At 53.6% G+C, this 18,260-nt stretch overlaps 2 protein-coding genes across 3 annotated transcripts in view; one reads left to right on the forward strand and one right to left on the reverse strand.

Annotated features, from left to right (window-relative positions):
- Fam234a (family with sequence similarity 234 member A) overlaps window positions 1-8,045 on the forward strand; it is a 30,355-nt gene extending 22,310 nt beyond the window's left edge. For both annotated transcript variants that reach the window (XM_052196304.1, XM_052196303.1), the window contains exons 3-13: window positions 285-584; window positions 1,967-2,083; window positions 2,384-2,575; window positions 3,255-3,385; window positions 3,787-3,919; window positions 4,154-4,283; window positions 5,399-5,539; window positions 5,962-6,037; window positions 6,212-6,367; window positions 6,830-6,932; window positions 7,019-8,045. In XM_052196304.1, coding sequence (XP_052052264.1) covers window positions 317-584; window positions 1,967-2,083; window positions 2,384-2,575; window positions 3,255-3,385; window positions 3,787-3,919; window positions 4,154-4,283; window positions 5,399-5,539; window positions 5,962-6,037; window positions 6,212-6,367; window positions 6,830-6,932; window positions 7,019-7,230 — 1,659 coding nt within the window. In that variant the 5' untranslated portion in view covers window positions 285-316 and the 3' untranslated portion in view covers window positions 7,231-8,045. The remainder of the gene's footprint in view (window positions 1-284; window positions 585-1,966; window positions 2,084-2,383; window positions 2,576-3,254; window positions 3,386-3,786; window positions 3,920-4,153; window positions 4,284-5,398; window positions 5,540-5,961; window positions 6,038-6,211; window positions 6,368-6,829; window positions 6,933-7,018) is intronic.
- A 1,177-nt stretch (window positions 8,046-9,222) lies between these two features.
- On the reverse strand, window positions 9,223-17,465 carry Rgs11 (regulator of G protein signaling 11). The gene is given in 18 exon segments (XM_052197066.1): window positions 9,223-9,572; window positions 9,965-10,075; window positions 10,163-10,245; window positions 11,939-12,077; window positions 12,152-12,239; window positions 12,367-12,482; window positions 12,579-12,692; window positions 12,787-12,848; window positions 12,922-12,951; window positions 14,512-14,580; window positions 15,140-15,221; window positions 15,400-15,476; window positions 15,814-15,872; window positions 15,975-16,026; window positions 16,706-16,812; window positions 16,880-16,930; window positions 17,064-17,160; window positions 17,397-17,465. Coding segments are annotated over 18 exon segments (1,428 nt in total). The 3' UTR covers window positions 9,223-9,550.
- Between the last annotated feature and the right edge of the window lie 795 nt (window positions 17,466-18,260).

The raw sequence follows: 18,260 nt of genomic DNA on the forward strand, positions 1-18,260 counted from the left end.
GCAATGGTAACATTGACTAAGACAGAGACATCATCTCAAGACACAGACAGGATAGCAGAGATGGCCTGGGAGTTAGAGCCCCTGAACCCACAGAACCCACAGAAGCTGCAGGAGAAGACCTGTCTCCTCCGAGTTGTTCTGGGAGCTCCGTGCTGTGGCAGGGACGTACAATAATGCTAATTAATAATCTGTTTCCTCTTAGAAAAAGGGGGGAGGGGATAAAACTGTAATTTGCCCTGTGCGGCAGCTCACTGCCAGCCTTACCCATTTCATTTCTTACACAGTGACCACAGTTAAGCTCTGGAATGTGCTCAGAATGATGGATAACAAGGATTTAGAAGCTGAAATACACCCCCTGAAGAGTGAGGACAAGAAATCACAGGAAAACCTAGGAAACCTACCGAAAAATGAGGGTGCCTTGAAGAGCAAGCCCGTGCCTTCCCGCCTGTCACGGTGCCGCACGGTGGCCTTTTTCCTCTCCCTGTTCATCTGCCTCTGTGTGGTGTTTGTGCTCTCGTTCATCATCCCGTGTCCAGACCGTCCTTCCTCTCAGGGCACATGGAGGCTCGACTACAACGATTCAGGTGAGCCTGCGGGGAGGAGCCCTCCACACTGGGTTCCGGACCCGTCCCTCGCCATGGCCTGGTCCGGGGGTCTTTGACAGTCAGCCCTGAGTGGCTTCTGGGTTTACCTCTGATCCTGGAGACTTTAGGATCCTTTAGGGGAACTGGAAGCACTCTCGTGGTCAGGTAAGGCAGGCTTTAATAGAAGCAGTTCAATGGACACGGCCTGGCTGAGGGCTTAGAGAAGGCGCCGTCAGCCGTGGAGAACTGTGCCAGTCGCTCGAGTGCACCAGACACGAGTGCTGAAGCAGATATCACAGTTTCCTGCCCGTGAGATTAACCTGTGAAAAACAACTGGAACACTTTCAATTTTTTATTTTATTTTATCTTTTTAATTTTTATTTAGAGGCGAGTTCTCAGCCTCAGGTGGCTTTGGATACACTGTAGATCCGGGCTGGTCTTGAATTCCTGCCTCCCACCCCAACCAACTGCTAGGATTGTAGGAATGTGTGTGAGCCACACTTGGCCTCATGTGGTGCAGGGGACTGAACCCAGGGCGCCCGGAATGGCAGGAACTCACTCCACCACCTGAGCTGCAACCCTAGCCCCCAACTCCTGCTCTTTTAACAAATTAATGTATTATTTCATTTATTCATTCATTTGAAATTTAATATTTTAAAGTATTCACTTTGAATACTTTAGTATTAGTTATAAAGGGACTTTTTTTTTTTTTTTTTTTTTTTTGGATTTGGTTTTTTCAAGACAGGGTTTCTCTGTATAGCCCTGGCTGTCCTGGAACTCACTCTGTAGACCAGGCTGGCCTCGAACTCAGAAATCCACCTGCCTCTGCCTCCCAGAGTTCTGGGATTACAGGCGTGCGCCACCACTGCCTCCTGTATTATAGAATTTTAACTATTAGGATCTGATCCATTTTGAAGTTTTGAGTATGATAAATGTCCAACTTCACCTTCTCAATGTTTGGTTTTACTAAAAGCTCACAGCTGAGTCCTAGGATGCGGGGCACGGATGTCAGCATCCCATGCTGGCCCTGGAGGGCCGTCGTCTGAACAGATGTTCAGATTTCTTTCATGTTTTGTTGTGTTTTGTTGTTTTTTTGTGTGTGTGTGTTTTTTTTTTTTTTTTTTTTTACTTACTTTTTGAGACAAGATCTTTCTTTGTTGCCCTGGCTGACCTGGAACTTTCTGTATAGATCAGGCTAGCCTCAAACTCAGAGATCTGCCTGTCTCTGAAGAAACTGCTTGGACTAGTAAGGAAGATCCTGCTCTTATTGGTGGCAGGGGACTGCACAGTGGGAACACCAAACCAGTCAGAGCATTCAACTCCATCTTCCCAGGGACAGGCATGGCGCTGCGTGGGGCATAACTTGGGCCTTTCTTTTTCAGTCACGTATGACTTTCTGGCTTTGGGAGACATAAACAGAGACAAGATTCAGGATGTTCTTTTTCTTTATAAAAATACCAACAGCAGTAACAATCTCACCAGATCCTGTGCTGATGAAGGTAATTCCTGTTCTGTCTACTGTGGTGGCCGCACGGGAAGAGGGCTCTTTATCCTGGCTCACCTTTTCGTCTGGGGCCTTGGAACCCCTTCATCATATTTTCTTCCTGATAGAATCGATGAGGTCATACTGTCAGCTCCCTTACTCCACCTGGGGCCACCACAGTGCCCTGTGAGGCCCAGGGATGTGGGGTGACTGAGGGAAATGGGCTGTCACGTGGCTGAGGCACAGAAGAGGGAAGACAGGAGGTGGCATACCACGGTCTGAGACTGACAGAGTGGCTGCCACCTCTGCCCTCCAGGTCTTTCCACTCCCTGTGCCTTTGTGGCCGCAGTGTCAGGGGCCAATGGCAGCGTGCTCTGGGAGAGGCCCGTGGCCCAAGATGTCGCCCTTGTAAAGTGTGGCATGCCACAGACACCGGACAGCGAGGCGTCTTCTGCCTGTATCCTCGTGGGGAGACTTGGTTCGCTCATCGCACTCAGTTTCTTCACAGGTCAGCCACCTGGGGACGGTTCCTGATGGGTCTCATTGGAGGGGTCGGCCCTGGCTCTCGCCCAGGGCTTGGTGACTTGGTAGGAACCAAGTGAGGGTGTGACCATTTGGAAGTCAATGATGTCACCTCTTTCAGCTGCTTTGCCATATTGTAGCTGGGTCTTTGCAACCACAGTTTGCATCTTGTTAAGGATGCTGGCAGAGACAACTACTGTTGCCTGCTGTGAGGTAACAGATACCTGCTTGGGCTGGGGAGGGCTGACCTGAGCCCCTCTGCTCCTAGAGCAAGTTCTGAGCCCGAGCGAGAAAGGCATACCCACCCAACTTTTCTGTGGGTTCCTGGGGATCCGAAGTCTGGTCCTCACACTTGCCTGGCGAGTGCTTTAACCACTGAGCCATCTCCCTGCTTTGCTGCCTTTTTAGGTTTTTGCAAGGTCTCACTATGTAGCCCAGGCAGGCCTTCTCCTTGCAACAAGCCTTCCAAATGCTGAGATTGCAGGCATGAGCTGCTTTTTCAAGTGGCGGCCTAGTTGTCCCTGTTCTTCCTCAGGAAGCACCTTGGGCTGCTTGTGCACACTCCTGTGTCTGAAGTGGCCTCAGGCTCCCAGGGATGGATGTTCTCCTGTGAGTCTGCCATTCCTTTGTCATGGGATTTGGAGCCACTGTGTGTTTGGTTTTAGGAGAAACCCTGTGGAGCCATCCCAGCAGCTTTAGTGGGAACGCTTCCATCCTGAGCCCTCTGCTGCAGGTGCCTGACATCGACGGCGACGGTGCTCCAGATCTACTGCTCCTCACCCAGGAGGGACAGGAGGTGATCAGCTTAGTTTCAAGGACCCCAGGCCCACGTGCCTCCAAGCCCCTTCTCTACTTCCTCATCCACCTCTCCCTAAAGAGAATCTGTGTGACCACCCAGCAGTGGGTCCTCCTGAGGCCCTGTGTCCTGAGGTCCACACATGCAGCATACACCACCCATGAGTAGCAGAATGCACAGGGGCCTATGTGTGGCTTGGTGAGCTTCGATCCCACAGCTGCCATGCCTCCCAGGCAGGCTGTGCAGCACAGCCACACACGTTCTGTGTCGGTCACTCTTTCCAAAGTACTTTGTCCCCAGACCCAGTGAATGTTGACTGCCTTCTCCTCTAAACCCTAAAGTTCCCCTGGCCCACCCATGGAGCTGCTTCTGTCTCTCCCCTACCGCCCTTTGCTATGCAGGTCAGTGGAGCTATCTATTCAGGTAGCACTGGGTACCAGATTGGCCACAGAGGCAGCCTTGGTGTGGATGGAGATGGTGTCGCCCTCCTTCATGCGACCAGAACTGGTGCTCAGTACATTCTCCTGCCCTGTGGTATGCTGGATGCTGCATTCTTGGGATCCTGGGCTGAACACTGGGTTTGGGGCTAGAGAAAGAAGCATACAGAGCAGTTGGTGACTGGCCCTTGCAGCCATTCCTGTTTGTGAGCTAATGCTTAATTGTCAGGAAGCCCAAGGGATAAATCAGGTGTGGCACATGTGGTTCCAGAAGTGGGACTGATGGATGCACCTGGTCCCCATGGTGACTGCCCTTCTGTGTTTTGAATAGCAAGTGCCCTCTGTGGCTTCTCTGTGAAGGGCCTCTATGAGAGAATTACTGGGAGAGATGGCCATTTTAAGGAAGACCCCTCCTGGGAGAAAATACTCAATCGCTCTGCCCACAGGAGGCTTCTGCACAGGTTTGTTGACATATTTGTTTAGCTATTTCTTTTTTATTGTTGTTTTGTTTTGTTTTTTGGTTCAAAACAGGGTTTCTCTGTGTAGCCCTGGCTGTCCTGGAACTCACTCTGTAGACCAGACTGGCCTCGAACTCAGAAATCTGCCTGCCTCTGCCTCCCAAGTGCTGGGATTACAGGCGTGTACCATCACCGCCCAGCTACTTGTTTAGCTATTTTATTGGGTTCTTATATCTACTTCTCTTCCAACCCTTATTCCATCCTAATCCCTTCCAACTCCCCAACACTAGGTAGGAGAGAAAGGTTAGAGGGGAAAGGGAGTGTATAACTCTGTAGGCCACTTCCTGATGATCAGGGACATAGGGTTCCTAGGGGCAAGTCCAGTCTTCATCATCAGAATATCCTTTAATCCAACAATAGCAAACCAGCAATCCAGGAAACACAACAGCGGGATCAGCAGCAACAGGGGCAGCAGCAGTCTCCACAGGCCCCTTGATGCTCTCCCATTTAAACCTTCTCCAGAGTCCCCAGAATTAAACTATCTGCAGCTAGCAAAAATCACATCCCTGCTGGTATTTGAGGCAAATCATAATCAGCTGCTTTGAAGTAGCCTCTATCCCACTCCTGAGATTAAAACAAAAAATATTCACATAACATAACTAACTGGGTTTTTAAAGAAACCAAAACTTTCACTGCACAGCTTTGTCTGACACACAGGCCTTAGTTAGGGACAACCTTATGTGGGGGCACAGGCCGGCCAGGCCAGGGCCTTGCAGTACTGTGAGGCCCTCATCTGAGTACTTTACTCGGAAATGAGAAACTGGCAAACAAAGGCAGAGAAAGAGTCGAGTCGAGACGGCTGGGGTGGCTCTGTGATAAGAGTGTTTGCCCAGCACATCTGAGTCGCTGGCTTTCATCCCCCAGTCTGGAGAAGAATCTGGTATGGGAGGCTCATCCCTGCTCCACACACAGAAGCTCGTTCTTTCAAGTCAGGGAACTGAGAAACATGGGGGTATATTCTGGGGGCCTGAGGAAAGTCACCCCCAGCAGGCCTGTCTTAAAGGGCCCATCCCAAAGACCACTTATGTCTATCTCCCCACCCCCACCTCTTTGTTTAGCTCTGGAACAGTTCGCTACCTGATGAATGTCCCCGGGAAAGCTGGCCAGGACTTGCTTCTTGTGAGCTCTGAGGCCTGTATGTTGCTGGATGGACAAGATCTCATGCCCAGGTGGACTCTTGGTGTAACTCAGGTTCTGAGGTATGTGTAGTAACTGCTGAGCTTGATCAGGTACCCCCTGCTCAGGGCCTCAGCCTGTGCTGCTGACTGGCAGGGATGATGGGCAGTGGGCTGGAAGTCCGGTGTTCTCCTGCCTGTCCTGGGATCTGTCCTGGGATCCTCAGAGGGGCTGCTGAAACTGCTGGTCATGGTCTCCAGCCCCTTATTCTGGGTCCTGTCCCCCTCATCTGGGTCCCAGGCCCCTCATCCTGGGTCCCTGCCCCTCATCCTGGGTCCCCACCCCTCATCCTGGGTCCCCGCCCCTCATCCTGGGTCCCTGCCCCTCATCCTGGGTCCTGGTGTAGGTAGCTCCATTTTAATCCAGGAGCATGCAGCCATGAAAACTTCATCTCATATCCCTCTACCAAGACCTTCTATGAGGTCTTCTTCCTTAATCCTTTCAGAAAACCTATACTCGGCCACTACAAACCAGACACCTTGGCTGTGGTAATTGAAAATGGAACGAGCATTGATAGACAGGTAGGCTGGACTTCACTGTGAACCGAGAGTCTCCCTCGTGTGGCTCATGAGCACACAGTGCTGAGCCTGAGATTCTGCCCTCAGATGGTGAGGTGGTTTGTGGCTAGCATGGCTGGGCTACACATTCCTATGTAAGCTGCGGCTGTCTGTCAATAATGTCCCCACCCTCCCCAGATCCTGCTTCTGGACCTCAGTACTGGGTCTATGCTGTGGAGCCAGCCCCTCCCCAGCCTGCCCGGGGGGCCGCCCTCTACAAGCCTGATGACTGCAGACCACCGCTCAGCCTTCTTCTTCTGGGGCGTCCGTGACCTCGTGAGCACTAATGAGATGGTACGGGGTCGCACAGTTGGGATACCCCATGTTGGATGGGAGATCAGAGGGGCAGGACCCAGATCCCCCTGGAAGCTGCCAGGGCTGGGCCTGCAGAAGACAGCTGAGTGCAGACCTGTTGGTGGGCTGCGGGCCAAGGGGGAATGTCCCGAAGGGCCTTGGGGCTCTTGGAGGAGCTCGGAGGTAGAAGCAGACCTGTAATAGGGAGGGCAGGTGCTGGTGAACGCTCACAGAGCCAGGGCCAGGAGCGGGGAGGCAGGGGCTAGCAGGTGTTCTCGGAATGGGCGTTAGCCTTCTGGGGGACATGGTAGACATAGCTGTGAACAAGGTTACTTGGATAGCAGTTTCTGAGGGTACCCCGAGAGCTGCCCGGGAAGGTTCCAGAGTTCAAAGGCCTGCTGAGCTGTGGCTATGGCCCAGATAACAACAGGCGAGTGGGAACCCTTGCTGCTCTCACCTCAGGATCCCCAAGACATGCAGCACAGCCTGTATATGTTCCACCCGACCCTGCCTGGCATCCTGCTGGAGCTAGCCAACGTGTCCGCCAACATTGTGGCCTTTGATGGTAAGCATGGGCCCAGGCGCGGGGCCAGGGCTTCCCTTCCTGGCTTGCTCTGGCTGGTCCTGAGCAGTGCTGACTGTCCCCCACAGCGGTCCTGTTTGAGCCAAGCCGCCACGCTGCCTATGTGCTCCTGACCGGCCCAGCAAGCTCAGACGTGCCTGGCCTGGTCTCTGTGACCAAACACAAAGTGCGAGACCTTGTCCCAGGCAGTAGAGTGATTCACTTGGGCGAAGGCAGCTCAGACAGTGACCAGGCTATCCGCGACCGATTCTCCCGACTACGGTACCGGAGTGAGTTGTAGGTGGTGTCAGCTGGAGCACACGAAGAGACTCCAACTGTGAAAACGAAGCCTCTTGGAAAGTTGGCCTGCCCTCGGCCTTCATGCTGACCTCACTGCTCGCCCTGGTGACTCTGGCCCTCTGGGAGCTATGGCCTTACCGGTTCTACCCAAGCATGTTGGGGGCACCTTCCAGCCTCCTGCCTCTCACTGTGTGCTTCATCTGATCTGGTCAAGTAAGACTCCCTAGACCAGCTCGGGCAAGTCAGTCCCTCAGGAGGCTCCTTCATCATGTACTGCCTCCGAACCCTCTCACAGGAAGCTACCACTGTGTGGTGTGCTGCTTCCTAGCCCGTCCAGTCCAGCCTGGTTTCTCCCGTGTCTACACTGTCCCTTGGGTCATGAAGCTCAGGGCTGTAGCTGGAACCTGAGGCTGCTTCCCCAAAGCAGAAGGGAGCGTGTCTCCAGAAAGTGCATAACACTGAGTCTGACCAGGCAGAAAGGAGCCATCCTGGAGCGTCTGGGTGCACTCGAGGGATGTATGGACTGCGTGCTGAGTCAGCCCCTCCCCCTCCCAGTACACTGGACCTGCTGACTGCACAAGTCCCTGCACCCTCGCACTGCGGCGGGCACAATCCCTTTCCCTACTCTGGTGCTTACCTGATGACGGTCTCACCTTGTGCCTTGTTGCTCCTTGAAGCCCAAGGGCCACAGAGCAGCTTTGCCCAGACCAGATCCCTAGCTCTGTAGCCAAAGCGGTCCCATGACCCCAGCCACCATGGAAGCCAACACAATAAACAATTTGCACTGATGGGGAAAGCCCTGGTAGTCCAGCGTGAGCCGGTCTGTCTGCATATCTCTCTGTCCCCAACAAGGGGGGGGGGGTTCTTCTAAGTCATATGCTCTGGGTTCTGTTATGGGATGCTATGAAATGAAAGTCAGGTGAGCATTGGCTGTCACAGCAGAGGAGTGCCCGGAGGGCTTCAGGGCCTGGCCTAAGTGTCAGTCCTTCTGAGAACCCTTCCGAGTGTGCTAAACATAGACTTGTTCTCATAACTGCACATGTACAGAAGCCCAGAGTGTGCACAGGTGTGCCTGTGGTGTCAACGTGATGGCTGAGGTTGGTGATGTTTTCAAGCAGGAAGTTGGTCCCTCAGCCCTGTAAAGTAAAGATAACCCAGCATACCGTAGCCCTGACGGAAGGGAGATAGGGAAGGGGGGTGTACCTCCAGATTTCTGGAGCCTGGCTCTCCACTACACAGGATGAGGTGCCGGGTCCAAGGGCACCCACGTCTCTCCGCGCCAGTGAATTGTGCCCCACACCTCGCTCTTCCCCACAGCCCACATAGTGGCTGCCAAGAACAGTGACCTGTTGATGGCCATTAAGGGGCTGAATGACCCTCTAGCCAGCCATGTTTTCTTAGGTTCCCCGGGCTTGCTCTGCGGCTGGGCACACCTGCAGGGGACACTGGCAGGTGGCAGCATCCTGTCTACCCACAGCTTTCCCCAGGTTTCTGGCGCTCTGCTGCACTCACACACCCATCCTTGGTGCCCTTTCTCCTCCACTGAAGCCTGAGGCGGGCTGGGTCACTCATCAGCCCGAACTAGACAGGCGCCACCCACAGTAACCACTTAAAAAAAAAAACATTGCTTTATATGTGAATAGGGGTATATATGGAAATCCGAAGGCAATCTGTGGGAATCACTTCTCTCTACCATGAAGGTACCATATAGGGAACTGAACTCAGGTCACCAGGCTTAACAGCAATCACCTTTACCCACTGAATCATCTCACCACCCCCATGGTGGCCACTTTTTATACCAGAACCACACCCTTGATCTCCCCCAAACCCTCTTCACACACATACACACCAATATACGACATGTTCACACCACAGATGCCACATGCCACAAGCAACCTGCACACCTGCCACTCCTACCACATAGCACCCACCATGCACTGAGCCGCATACAGTCAAGCCTGGGCAAGCTGGGCCCACAGAAGGATGGACTATGCAAGGGCCTGAAACTTTTATTTCTGTAGAAATGGGTTGTGAGGGGGAAGACTAGAAAACAGCCCTGTTGGGAGCTACATGGCAGAAGGAGGTACCATCTTTATTTCTACCACTGGGGCTGGGGGGTGGCAATGCTGGTGACACAGGACAACCTGGACAGAAAGGCGGGATGCCAGGGCTGTCAGCTGGACAAAGACTTGCCCTGAGAGCTCTGGGAGCCCCACAGTCAGGACAACAACGTGGAGTTGCCTTTCTGTGGATCTGATCAGAAGACAGGTGGAAGAGATGCCGTGCATGGCAGTAAACCGGCACCTGCTGCAGACAGTCTCCTAAGGAGCCACTGGGTATAGCCTGAGGAGAATTACACAGTGGAGGGGCCTTCCTGAATGGGGTGGCATGCCAAGAGACTGAACCTCCTCGTTCTAGAGTTGAGATGGTCTCCTAGTCCTGAAGACTACAGAATACCAGGAACTCTGAGGACTTTGATTTTACTTTTCTTCTAGGACAAGTTCTGTCCTGGCAAGGATCAGCCAATGAAATCTTCCCCTAGGAATCAGCTGGAACAATCTCTTCTAGGGGGTGGGGGTGGGGGGCTTACTTGGAGGCTAAAGGGCCTCATAGCAAGGCTGGGCCCTCTAAGGAGATACCAGTGATAGGGGTGTCTCTGTCAGGAGATCACTACCCCACAGGGTGTCTGTCAGGCAGGTGATCGTAAGGTAAGGTGCACAGCAAGAGCCACCTACTTGTCCCCATCGCCACTGGCAGGGAAGCTGGCTGCTGCAGGCTCCCCAGGGGCAGACTGGAGAGCAGGGCTGGGGCTTGAGTGCAGAGGCTTCCGCAGGAATGCAAAAGGCCTGAGGACAGGGAAGCGCTGAGGGCACAGGGCTCCTCCCTGCAGGCTCCTCCCTGCACAGTGGGCACAGGGAAGCAGCTAGGCTCACCAGCGCTTTGTCTCCAGAGGGCTCACAGCTTCCTCCAGGAGGCCCTTGTACATGTCAGACTTCAGGAACCTCGGATAGGAGTCCTGCAAGGAACAGTGACTGTCCAGTCTCTGACTCAGCATTGCTAGGACAACCTTCTGCTCATAGGCCCTGTAGGACATGGTGCTAGGGGCCAGCTCTCCAACACTAGCCCAAACCAGGACCTAGAGAGACCTCACACCCATCTGGTGGAGTCACCAGATTGCAAAATGTGGGCAAGAGACACCACATTCACACAGAAGGTGAATCTAGCACCTCCAGCCAGGGAGGAGGAGCCTGAGTGCTCCTTCTACAGAAGGAGGACGAGGATGTGGGATTCTAGCTGCGCAACTACAGCTAAGCAAGGCTGATGGTTCACACCTGCAATGCCCAGGGGAGGGGCATAAACTCATGGATAGCCTGGGCCACATAGACAATAAGTCGCCATGCTCTAAAGGGAAGAGCACTTCATAGAAAAATCTCGAAAACCCTCACTAGAGTCCAGGTATAGTGGTGCATACTGTTAATCCCAGCACTCAGGAGATAGGCAGGCATTGTGAGTTCAAAGCCAGCCTAGTCTACATAGTGAGTTCCAGGACAGCCAGAACTATGTGGAGAGACCCTGCTCAAACAAAATAAGACAAAAACCACACCGAGAGAAGAAGGCCACCAAGGTCTGGGGAGACATGGGATGTGACCATCAAGATGACTGAGTCAAGAGGAGGGAGGACTCACAAGTCAGGGCTGAGGGACATACAGAAACCCACTTTTCTTTGTTGATGCTGTTTTTTATTTTTTGAGGCATGGTTTCTCTGTGTAGCCCTGGCTGCCCTGAAACTCTCTCTGTAGAGCAGGCTGGCCTAGAACTCACAGAGACCTGCCTGCCTCAAGTGCTGGGATTAAAGGTGCGCACTACCATGCCTGGCTTTTATTAGTTTAGGGTTGGTTGGTTTTTTTTTTTTCCCCGAAAACGTTTTTTTAATGGTGTGATGGTGCATGTCTGAAATCCTGGCACTTAGGGGTAGAAACAGGATTGAGAGTCAAAGTCACTTGTAGCAAATTCAGCAAAATAGGTCTGAACTATAGGAGGCTGTCTCTAATGACGCTGTGGCAGTTAATTGCTGTGGGTTGAAACTTATTAAATATGTTGAAATCTATGATTTTTTTGAGACAGGGTCTCATTCTGTAATCCAGGCTAATCTTGAACTCACACAGATCCACCTGCCTCTGACTCCTAACAGCAGGAATATGCCCCCCATGTCCTAAGAATTCTATAAACTTATTATGATATTAAGCAACATCAGGAGGCTGAGGCAGGAGGATTACCCACATGTCAAAGGCCAGTCTGAACATTTATACATAGTCTGAGATTTCAGAATGAGATTCTGACTCAGACAAACTGAAAACCCCATTAACCACTACCAAAGATCCAGCTAATTGTTTTAAAACTGATCATTAGAGTAGAGCTTTGACTCCATCTGTCCTACCGTATGACCAGAGGGTACACAAAGGGTGGGGTGGAGAAGGGACAGCCCAGTCGAGAGAGTAGGCAATGGTGGAGTCTGAATATCACCACCACACTGGTTTACTGGTACCAGAGCAGCATGTGACGGAGGCTGTGCCCACTCCTGATGAAGCCAGACAGACAAAAACAAAACACCAAAAAACAGAACTAGAGAAAGAGTAGGGGGTCTGTGATGACTGGGACACCGGGATGTGGGAAGGACCGTGGTGGCCGGGACACCAGGATGTGCCCACCTTCTTCATGAGCATGTAGATGTGCAGCTGAGCTGCGTCCAGGACATAGCGGTGAGGCTGGCGCAGCCCCTCCAGGGTCCGCTCCATCGTCCTGCTGTCAATGTTGATCCAGCGGGCAGCTCCAGGGGCCAGGAACTGCCTGAGATAACCGATGCTACAGAGTGCCCCACGCTGGGCCTAAGGGCTGGCCAGCTTCCACTTCCACACACTTACTGATACACAGAGTCCACCAAGGCGGGGACCTGGGCCTGACTGCCAAAGCGCAGCTCCTCGCACGCCTCCCAGAAGCTGAGGTTTTCCGCTAAGGACAGGGCAGCAGTCTGGGTTAAGGGCTCTCACTGAGCTGGCTAGAGAAAACCTGGGGCAGGATCCCAGGGAGGAGCCTCCCTCCCTTGGGGCTGCCTACAGCAGGAAAGAAGGCTTCTTACCACTGAATTCCTTCTGGAGAAAGTCCATGAAGTGGTTGCGCCCCACGGGGTCATCCAGGAGCTCCCGGAAGCTGAAGCCCCATCGCTCAACGCGGAGCTTTGTGGGGGCAGCCACACTGGGAGGGAGAGATAGGGAGCAAGAGAGAGTGGGCAGTTCATCCTGCTACCAGTCCAGGGGCATTTAGAAAGGCACTCAGAGGCTGGGGGCTTACTTGGGCGCATTCATGGCCCAGTAGGTGACGTCATCTGTGATCCAGGGGTTGCTGGGCAGGCACCCTGACATGATGGGATCGTGGGGCCCATGCTGGCTGCTGAACTTCAGGTACCTGGGGGTTCCAGAGGGCAACGCAGGGTGGCCTTGGGGACAAAGCTGTATAAAGGGTCTGGGCTGAGAAGGGACCCTGGCTGCCTCTCACTCACGCCTCGAGGCAGACGGAGGACTTCACCCGGTTCCTGCACAATGCCTTCCTGAAGCACTCGATCTGGAACACCAGAGCTGAGTCAGGTCCCCGTGCTGGGCGATGGCTTCCCTACCCGTCAAGTCCCTGGACCTACCTCACACTTATAGAAATCCGGGCTCTAAGTCTGAAAGACACAGTTGGCTTGGGTTACAAAGTAACCTTCTGGGAGTCAGAAACACCACTGTTCCCACCCATGGTTGAGATCTTGCCCCAGCAGGAGGTAGCAAAGAAAGCCTCAGACCTGCATCCCGATTTTTAGAGCCCTCTCCTACTAGCCCTGGGGGAGAACTCTCACGGACTTTATCCAGGGACTCTGAAGATGTTCTGCAAAACCCCAAGGCTGTCTAGAAATTGCTCACTTGTTATTAATCTGTCATATTTTCTGATGACTTCAAGAGTTTTTGTTGTTGTTGAGACATTTCTTTGGTGCGTGCTGGCCTTGAATGCACTATGGAGCTGAGGACACACTTGTATTTATGATCCTTCTGCCTTCACCTCCCAAGTACTATGATTAGAGGTGTCTACCACCATCCTTGGCACTTAAAATATTTTTGTTTGGTTGGTTTGGGGTTTTTTTTGTGGGGAAGAACAGGGAGTTGATTGTTTTATTTTATTTTATTTTATTTTATTTTTTTGAGACAGGGTTTCTCTGTGCCATAGCCTTGGATGTCCTGGAGCTTGGGCTAGCCTCAAACTCACAGAGATCCATGTGCCTCTGCCCCCCTAGTACTGGGACTAAAGATGTATGCCACTAAGCCTGAATGTTTATTTTGAGACAGAATCTTTTTATGTAGCTCTGGCTGTCTTGGAACTTGCTATATAGACCAGGCTGGCCCCAAACCCCACCTGTCCCTGCTTCTCGATGCCAGCATGCCTGGCCTTTAAAGTCTTTTAAAAGACGTGTATATTGAGAAATCTTTCTCTGGGAAACCTGGTTTAGCTGAGTCACAGTCCCTCTGGCCGGTTTGTATGACTGGACTGGAGAAGCCACCTAGTAGACTAGTAGACTGGACAACTATTCCCCTGAGCATGATTCTGAGGCAGGTGGATGACGCCTCTGACTTCCAATATCCATCCTAGCTCTCTCTGCTTTTATATACAAAAATGTTAGGGGGTGAAGTTAACAAGATGCTATGAGATGACAGGATCTTTTCTAAAAATTGAGTTGGGGTGGAGTGTGCTGTGAGCAGGGGCATTGCTGCCTACGGATGCGTTAGTTGAGGCCTGTCTGTACTGGCTCCCGCCTTCTCTAGTTTGGAGGTTACCTAAGGCTTTGGAGGGAGGGGCCTATGGACCCAGAGCCCTCAGGCCAAAGCCTTGCAGTCATCACTTCACCTCCCTGGGAACTCTGCTGCTGTTTCAGCCTGGCGGAAGAGGGTCCCGCCCTCCCCTGGGACTGGGACCACCACTTACTTGCACCAAGGAAGCAGGTGAGAGAAAAGAGGACAAGAGTTACTAAGGGAGCCTGAGGGTGGGGTCCAAGAGAAGCTGAGACCAGGCACATCATAAAATAGGGACCTTGGAGTGGCTGCATTGGGTACATTTAGGTGGATCAAATAATAGATGAATGGGCAGGTGACCGGTTCAAAGAACCCAGAAGCATGCCGAGTAGAAGGGTGTGTGTTAGAGAGAGGGTTAAAGCGGGCAGCAGTTAGAGTGAGGGGGCTGAGTATGAAGTGCTTACCATCGGCATGTGGCTGGAGTTGTAAGAGCCCCTCGCAGGACCCTGCTCCAAAACGTTAGGTGCCCCAGGCTGCAGAAGGATGATGAGATGGGGTGCTGAGCCCCCCACCCCCACAGACTTCAATGCCCATAACCGTCTGGTGTGGGAACTGACATTCCAAGGAACTTGGGAACTGAGCCCCGAGCTGGCCTTGAACCCCATCTCTCTGCCCACCCTGACTCAGGGTGACCTGCTTGGATAGTAAGCAGACCTCAAGTCATGTGCTAGGACCTGTTTCCCCGGCACTGCCCCCATCCCCCACCCTCAGTCCTTTTGCCGCAATTGAGATCAGCCTTCACCTTGTGTCCTGGGACTCTCAGTCCTGCACTGGCTCTTGTGTGTCCCTCCTTAGACAGAGTGAACCTGGCTTGTTCTGTGGTCTGGGACTAGAGGCAGCCTCAGACCTGACCATGTCACTTCTACATTGTCAACCAAGAAACAAAGACAAGTCCCCTGCGACCCACCCAAACCCTGAAATCCACCTTCCCACAGTTTAAGAAAGCAGTTTTGAGAGGGTCTTTTAGTAAAGCACACAGTCCCCGTTAGACTCCCAGGGAAACCCCTCCACTCCCATCACATGAGGACTCACAGGGGGCTTGTTCACCAGCCAGTATGTCTGCTCCTGACACGAAATGACCAGCCTGTCTCCCTTCCGGCGCTGCTTAGCAGCCCTGGGAAGAGGAGGCAGAGGTGAGAGGAAGCAGATCCTGCACTCCCCACGCTCGGCCATGGGCAGTGGAACCAGTGATGTCACGTTCTTGGCCCCGAGGCTGCTGGTGACCAGCTCGGCAAGCGACATCCTGAACATTCTGAGCTCAGTGTCCCACCAACTGTGGTGTGGTGCCTCACCGCAGCTGCTCTCGAGCCTGCATCAATACTAGATCCCACGCATGGTTAATCTTCTTGTGCAGCAGGGCATAATGTTCCTGGAGGGCAGCAGGATATATCCAGTGGATGAAGTTGCTAATCCCCACATAGGCCTACCTCTAGAATATGGGCTCAGCTCCCAGGGACATTGCAGGGAGTTAATGGTGTGTGTGTGTGCGTGTGTGTCCCTACTGGGTACAGAAACCAGCCTAACCCATTGAGGTTAAACCCGGGCTGCCTCCCCTGTTCGGAACCCTAAGCCTCTCCCTTATGGGGGCCTCCCAGTGAGGCTGCAGGGGGTGGATAGGGGTGTGTGTGTATTATCTAGAGGCCTAGGCTGCTTGCTCTGGCTCAAGAGGTGAGTGTGTGCTGGACCCAGCCTGCTGGAGGGCTCACCTTCTCATAGTCCACTAAGGCGCCTTGTTTTTGGATGTTCTTCTTAGCCAGGTAGATGGCTGGAAGGACAGGAACATAGTGTAGAGGGCCATCACTGTAACCCCACGGCCTTGCCCCGGAACCACCCGTCCCCAGCCTGGATTTACATCCATCCCACTTACCATAGTCCAGCTCAGCAGCTGGCCACAGAGTGCTTGTCCAAAAGTAGGGTGTCTTGTGTTGTGCAGGGAAAATGACGTCCAAAGACCTTCCCATTTCTCTCCCAAGTACCCACCACCACCTCATAACTCCCAGCTATGGCTGGTTAGAGGATGCATCCTTATGTGACGCTCCAGCTGACCACTGCCCATTTTGGGGGTGGTCAGGGGTTAAGATAGGGTTTCTCTGTGTAGCCCTGGCTGTCCTGGAACTCCCTCTGTAGACCAGGCTGGCCTCAAAGCCACAGAGATCAGCCTGCCTCTGCCTCCTGAGTGCTGGGAAGGCGTGTACCAACCACCACTACCCATTCTTTCTACCCGGAACTTGGGGTCCTGTAAAAGGACCACCTCCCTCACTCGGGGATGCCAGTGGAGCCAGATAATCCAAGGATGTGATCATGATCGTAGTCTGAGCTTGGGCTGGCCTGCACTCACACACTAAGGGACACTACACCCAGCAGATAATTTTTCAAGGATAAGACCTGCTGGGATCCCAGCTGAATGCCCCTCAGACACGGACCTTTGCGTGGCTGCTGCGGCACCAAAAAGTTGAAGCTCCCTGGATTTGCCTCAGTCCAGATTTTTGTGGGGAGGGGGAGCGGGCCCAGTCTAGTGACGTCACAACGTCCCCGCTCCAACCCCAGTAATCTCCACCCTCTGTAAGTAGGGGTGCACCCTGCAACCCTGGGCCTAACCTGGAACCTGTAGGGGGTCTCGTCCGGCCTGAGCGTCAGGTCTCGGGACTCACGCAGTGGGTAGATGTAGCCGTGCTGCGCCAGGAGTGTGCCCAGGTGCAGGGCTTCTGAGGAGAAGGAAAGTGAGCGCTCTGCCAGCCCCTGCCCCAAGCCGCGCGGTGCTCCGACTCTCACCCTCCTCCGAGATGCAGAACTTCTGAACCAGCCATTCCAGGATGTCTCTGCCTGCACAAGAGAAGCGAAGTGGGCGGAGACCGCAACTCCCTGCTCCCCCAGGATGTCCACGAGCCTCACCGGCTACCGCGTGGGGGGCGGAGACCGCGACTCCCTGCTCCCCCAGGGTGTCCACGAGCCTCACCCGCTACCGCGTGGGGAATGACGGTGATCAGAAGGCGCTGGCTCCGCATCTTCACGCCCTGGTCAGGGTCCTGCATACTCACGATCACCCGCTCCATCTGAGAGGGGGGTGGAGGTGTGAGGGGAGTAACTCAGATCGCGCACACTTGCCCCCAGGTTCCCCAAGTCACCGCGCAGGGACAACAGACTAGGGCAGTAAAGGCCGGGACCCCAGCTACCTAGTGCTGTCATTATGAAATCCCAGTGGTTTCCTGGGTCTGTTCACCCCCCACATCTGCCGCGTTCCACGCCCCCTCTCCTGTCCAAACTCTCTGCCCACAGGCCGAGGGCCCACCTTGCTGAGATGCGGTCTTTGCATTCGGGAGCACCCGCCGTGGGGTGTGCAGCCGGTAACCGTGGCCATGGCGGACCTCCGGAGAGGAAACGCCCCGCCCCATGCAGGCCCCGCCCGCTAAGGTTAACCGTGTGAGCCTCGGGACACGGTTCCCGGTTCCCGCACCGCAGAGCTGCCTGAACCCTCTCAAGCTGTAACTTGGGATAGCCTGCAGTGTGGGCAGCCAGAAACCTCAGATGCCTGCAAGACAGAGGAGCCGGTCTTAATCTGGTGGCTTACTTGCCGCAGGGTTTGGTCTTAGAGATGGGACTTGTCACTGAAGCTCTGGAATAGGACAGAGTGTAGCCAGATAGATCAGATTGGAAGCATTAGTTTAGGGTCTTGGTAGCCACAACTCCATTTGTGGGCCAGTAAGGAGTGCAGGGGTCAGCAGAGTCAGAGCTGTGGGCTCAAGGGTATACCTTGACTTGGCCCAAGAGTATCCTTTCACAGATATGACATGTATGGCCAGCCTGTGTGGAGCCATAGAGTTTGTATGATGTAAGCCTCACCTGGCAGGTCACAGATCCATTTATAAAAAGTCACAAATGGATCGTTTCCTCTTTTCCGAAGACAGGATGCCCTCTTTCTCGTCCCTACCCAAGGAATGCCAGGGGCCATAGGCGGGGTCGTTGGCCTTACGGAGACCAGGAACCTTCAGCATGGCATTTGAGGTTATCCAATGAATCAGAGGGGCTGGAGGGGGATCCTACCCAGATACGGTACATCGCCCAAAGGTCCTGGCCTTCTCCCAGTCCTACTACACTTAAATACAAGGTCAGGCTGGCGCCAGGCCAGCTGACCCCCCTGGATGAGCAGGCATCT

The sequence above is a fragment of the Apodemus sylvaticus genome, chromosome 10, assembly GCF_947179515.1.
Source record: "Apodemus sylvaticus chromosome 10, mApoSyl1.1, whole genome shotgun sequence".
In the NCBI taxonomy this organism is placed as follows: domain Eukaryota; kingdom Metazoa; phylum Chordata; class Mammalia; order Rodentia; family Muridae; genus Apodemus; species Apodemus sylvaticus.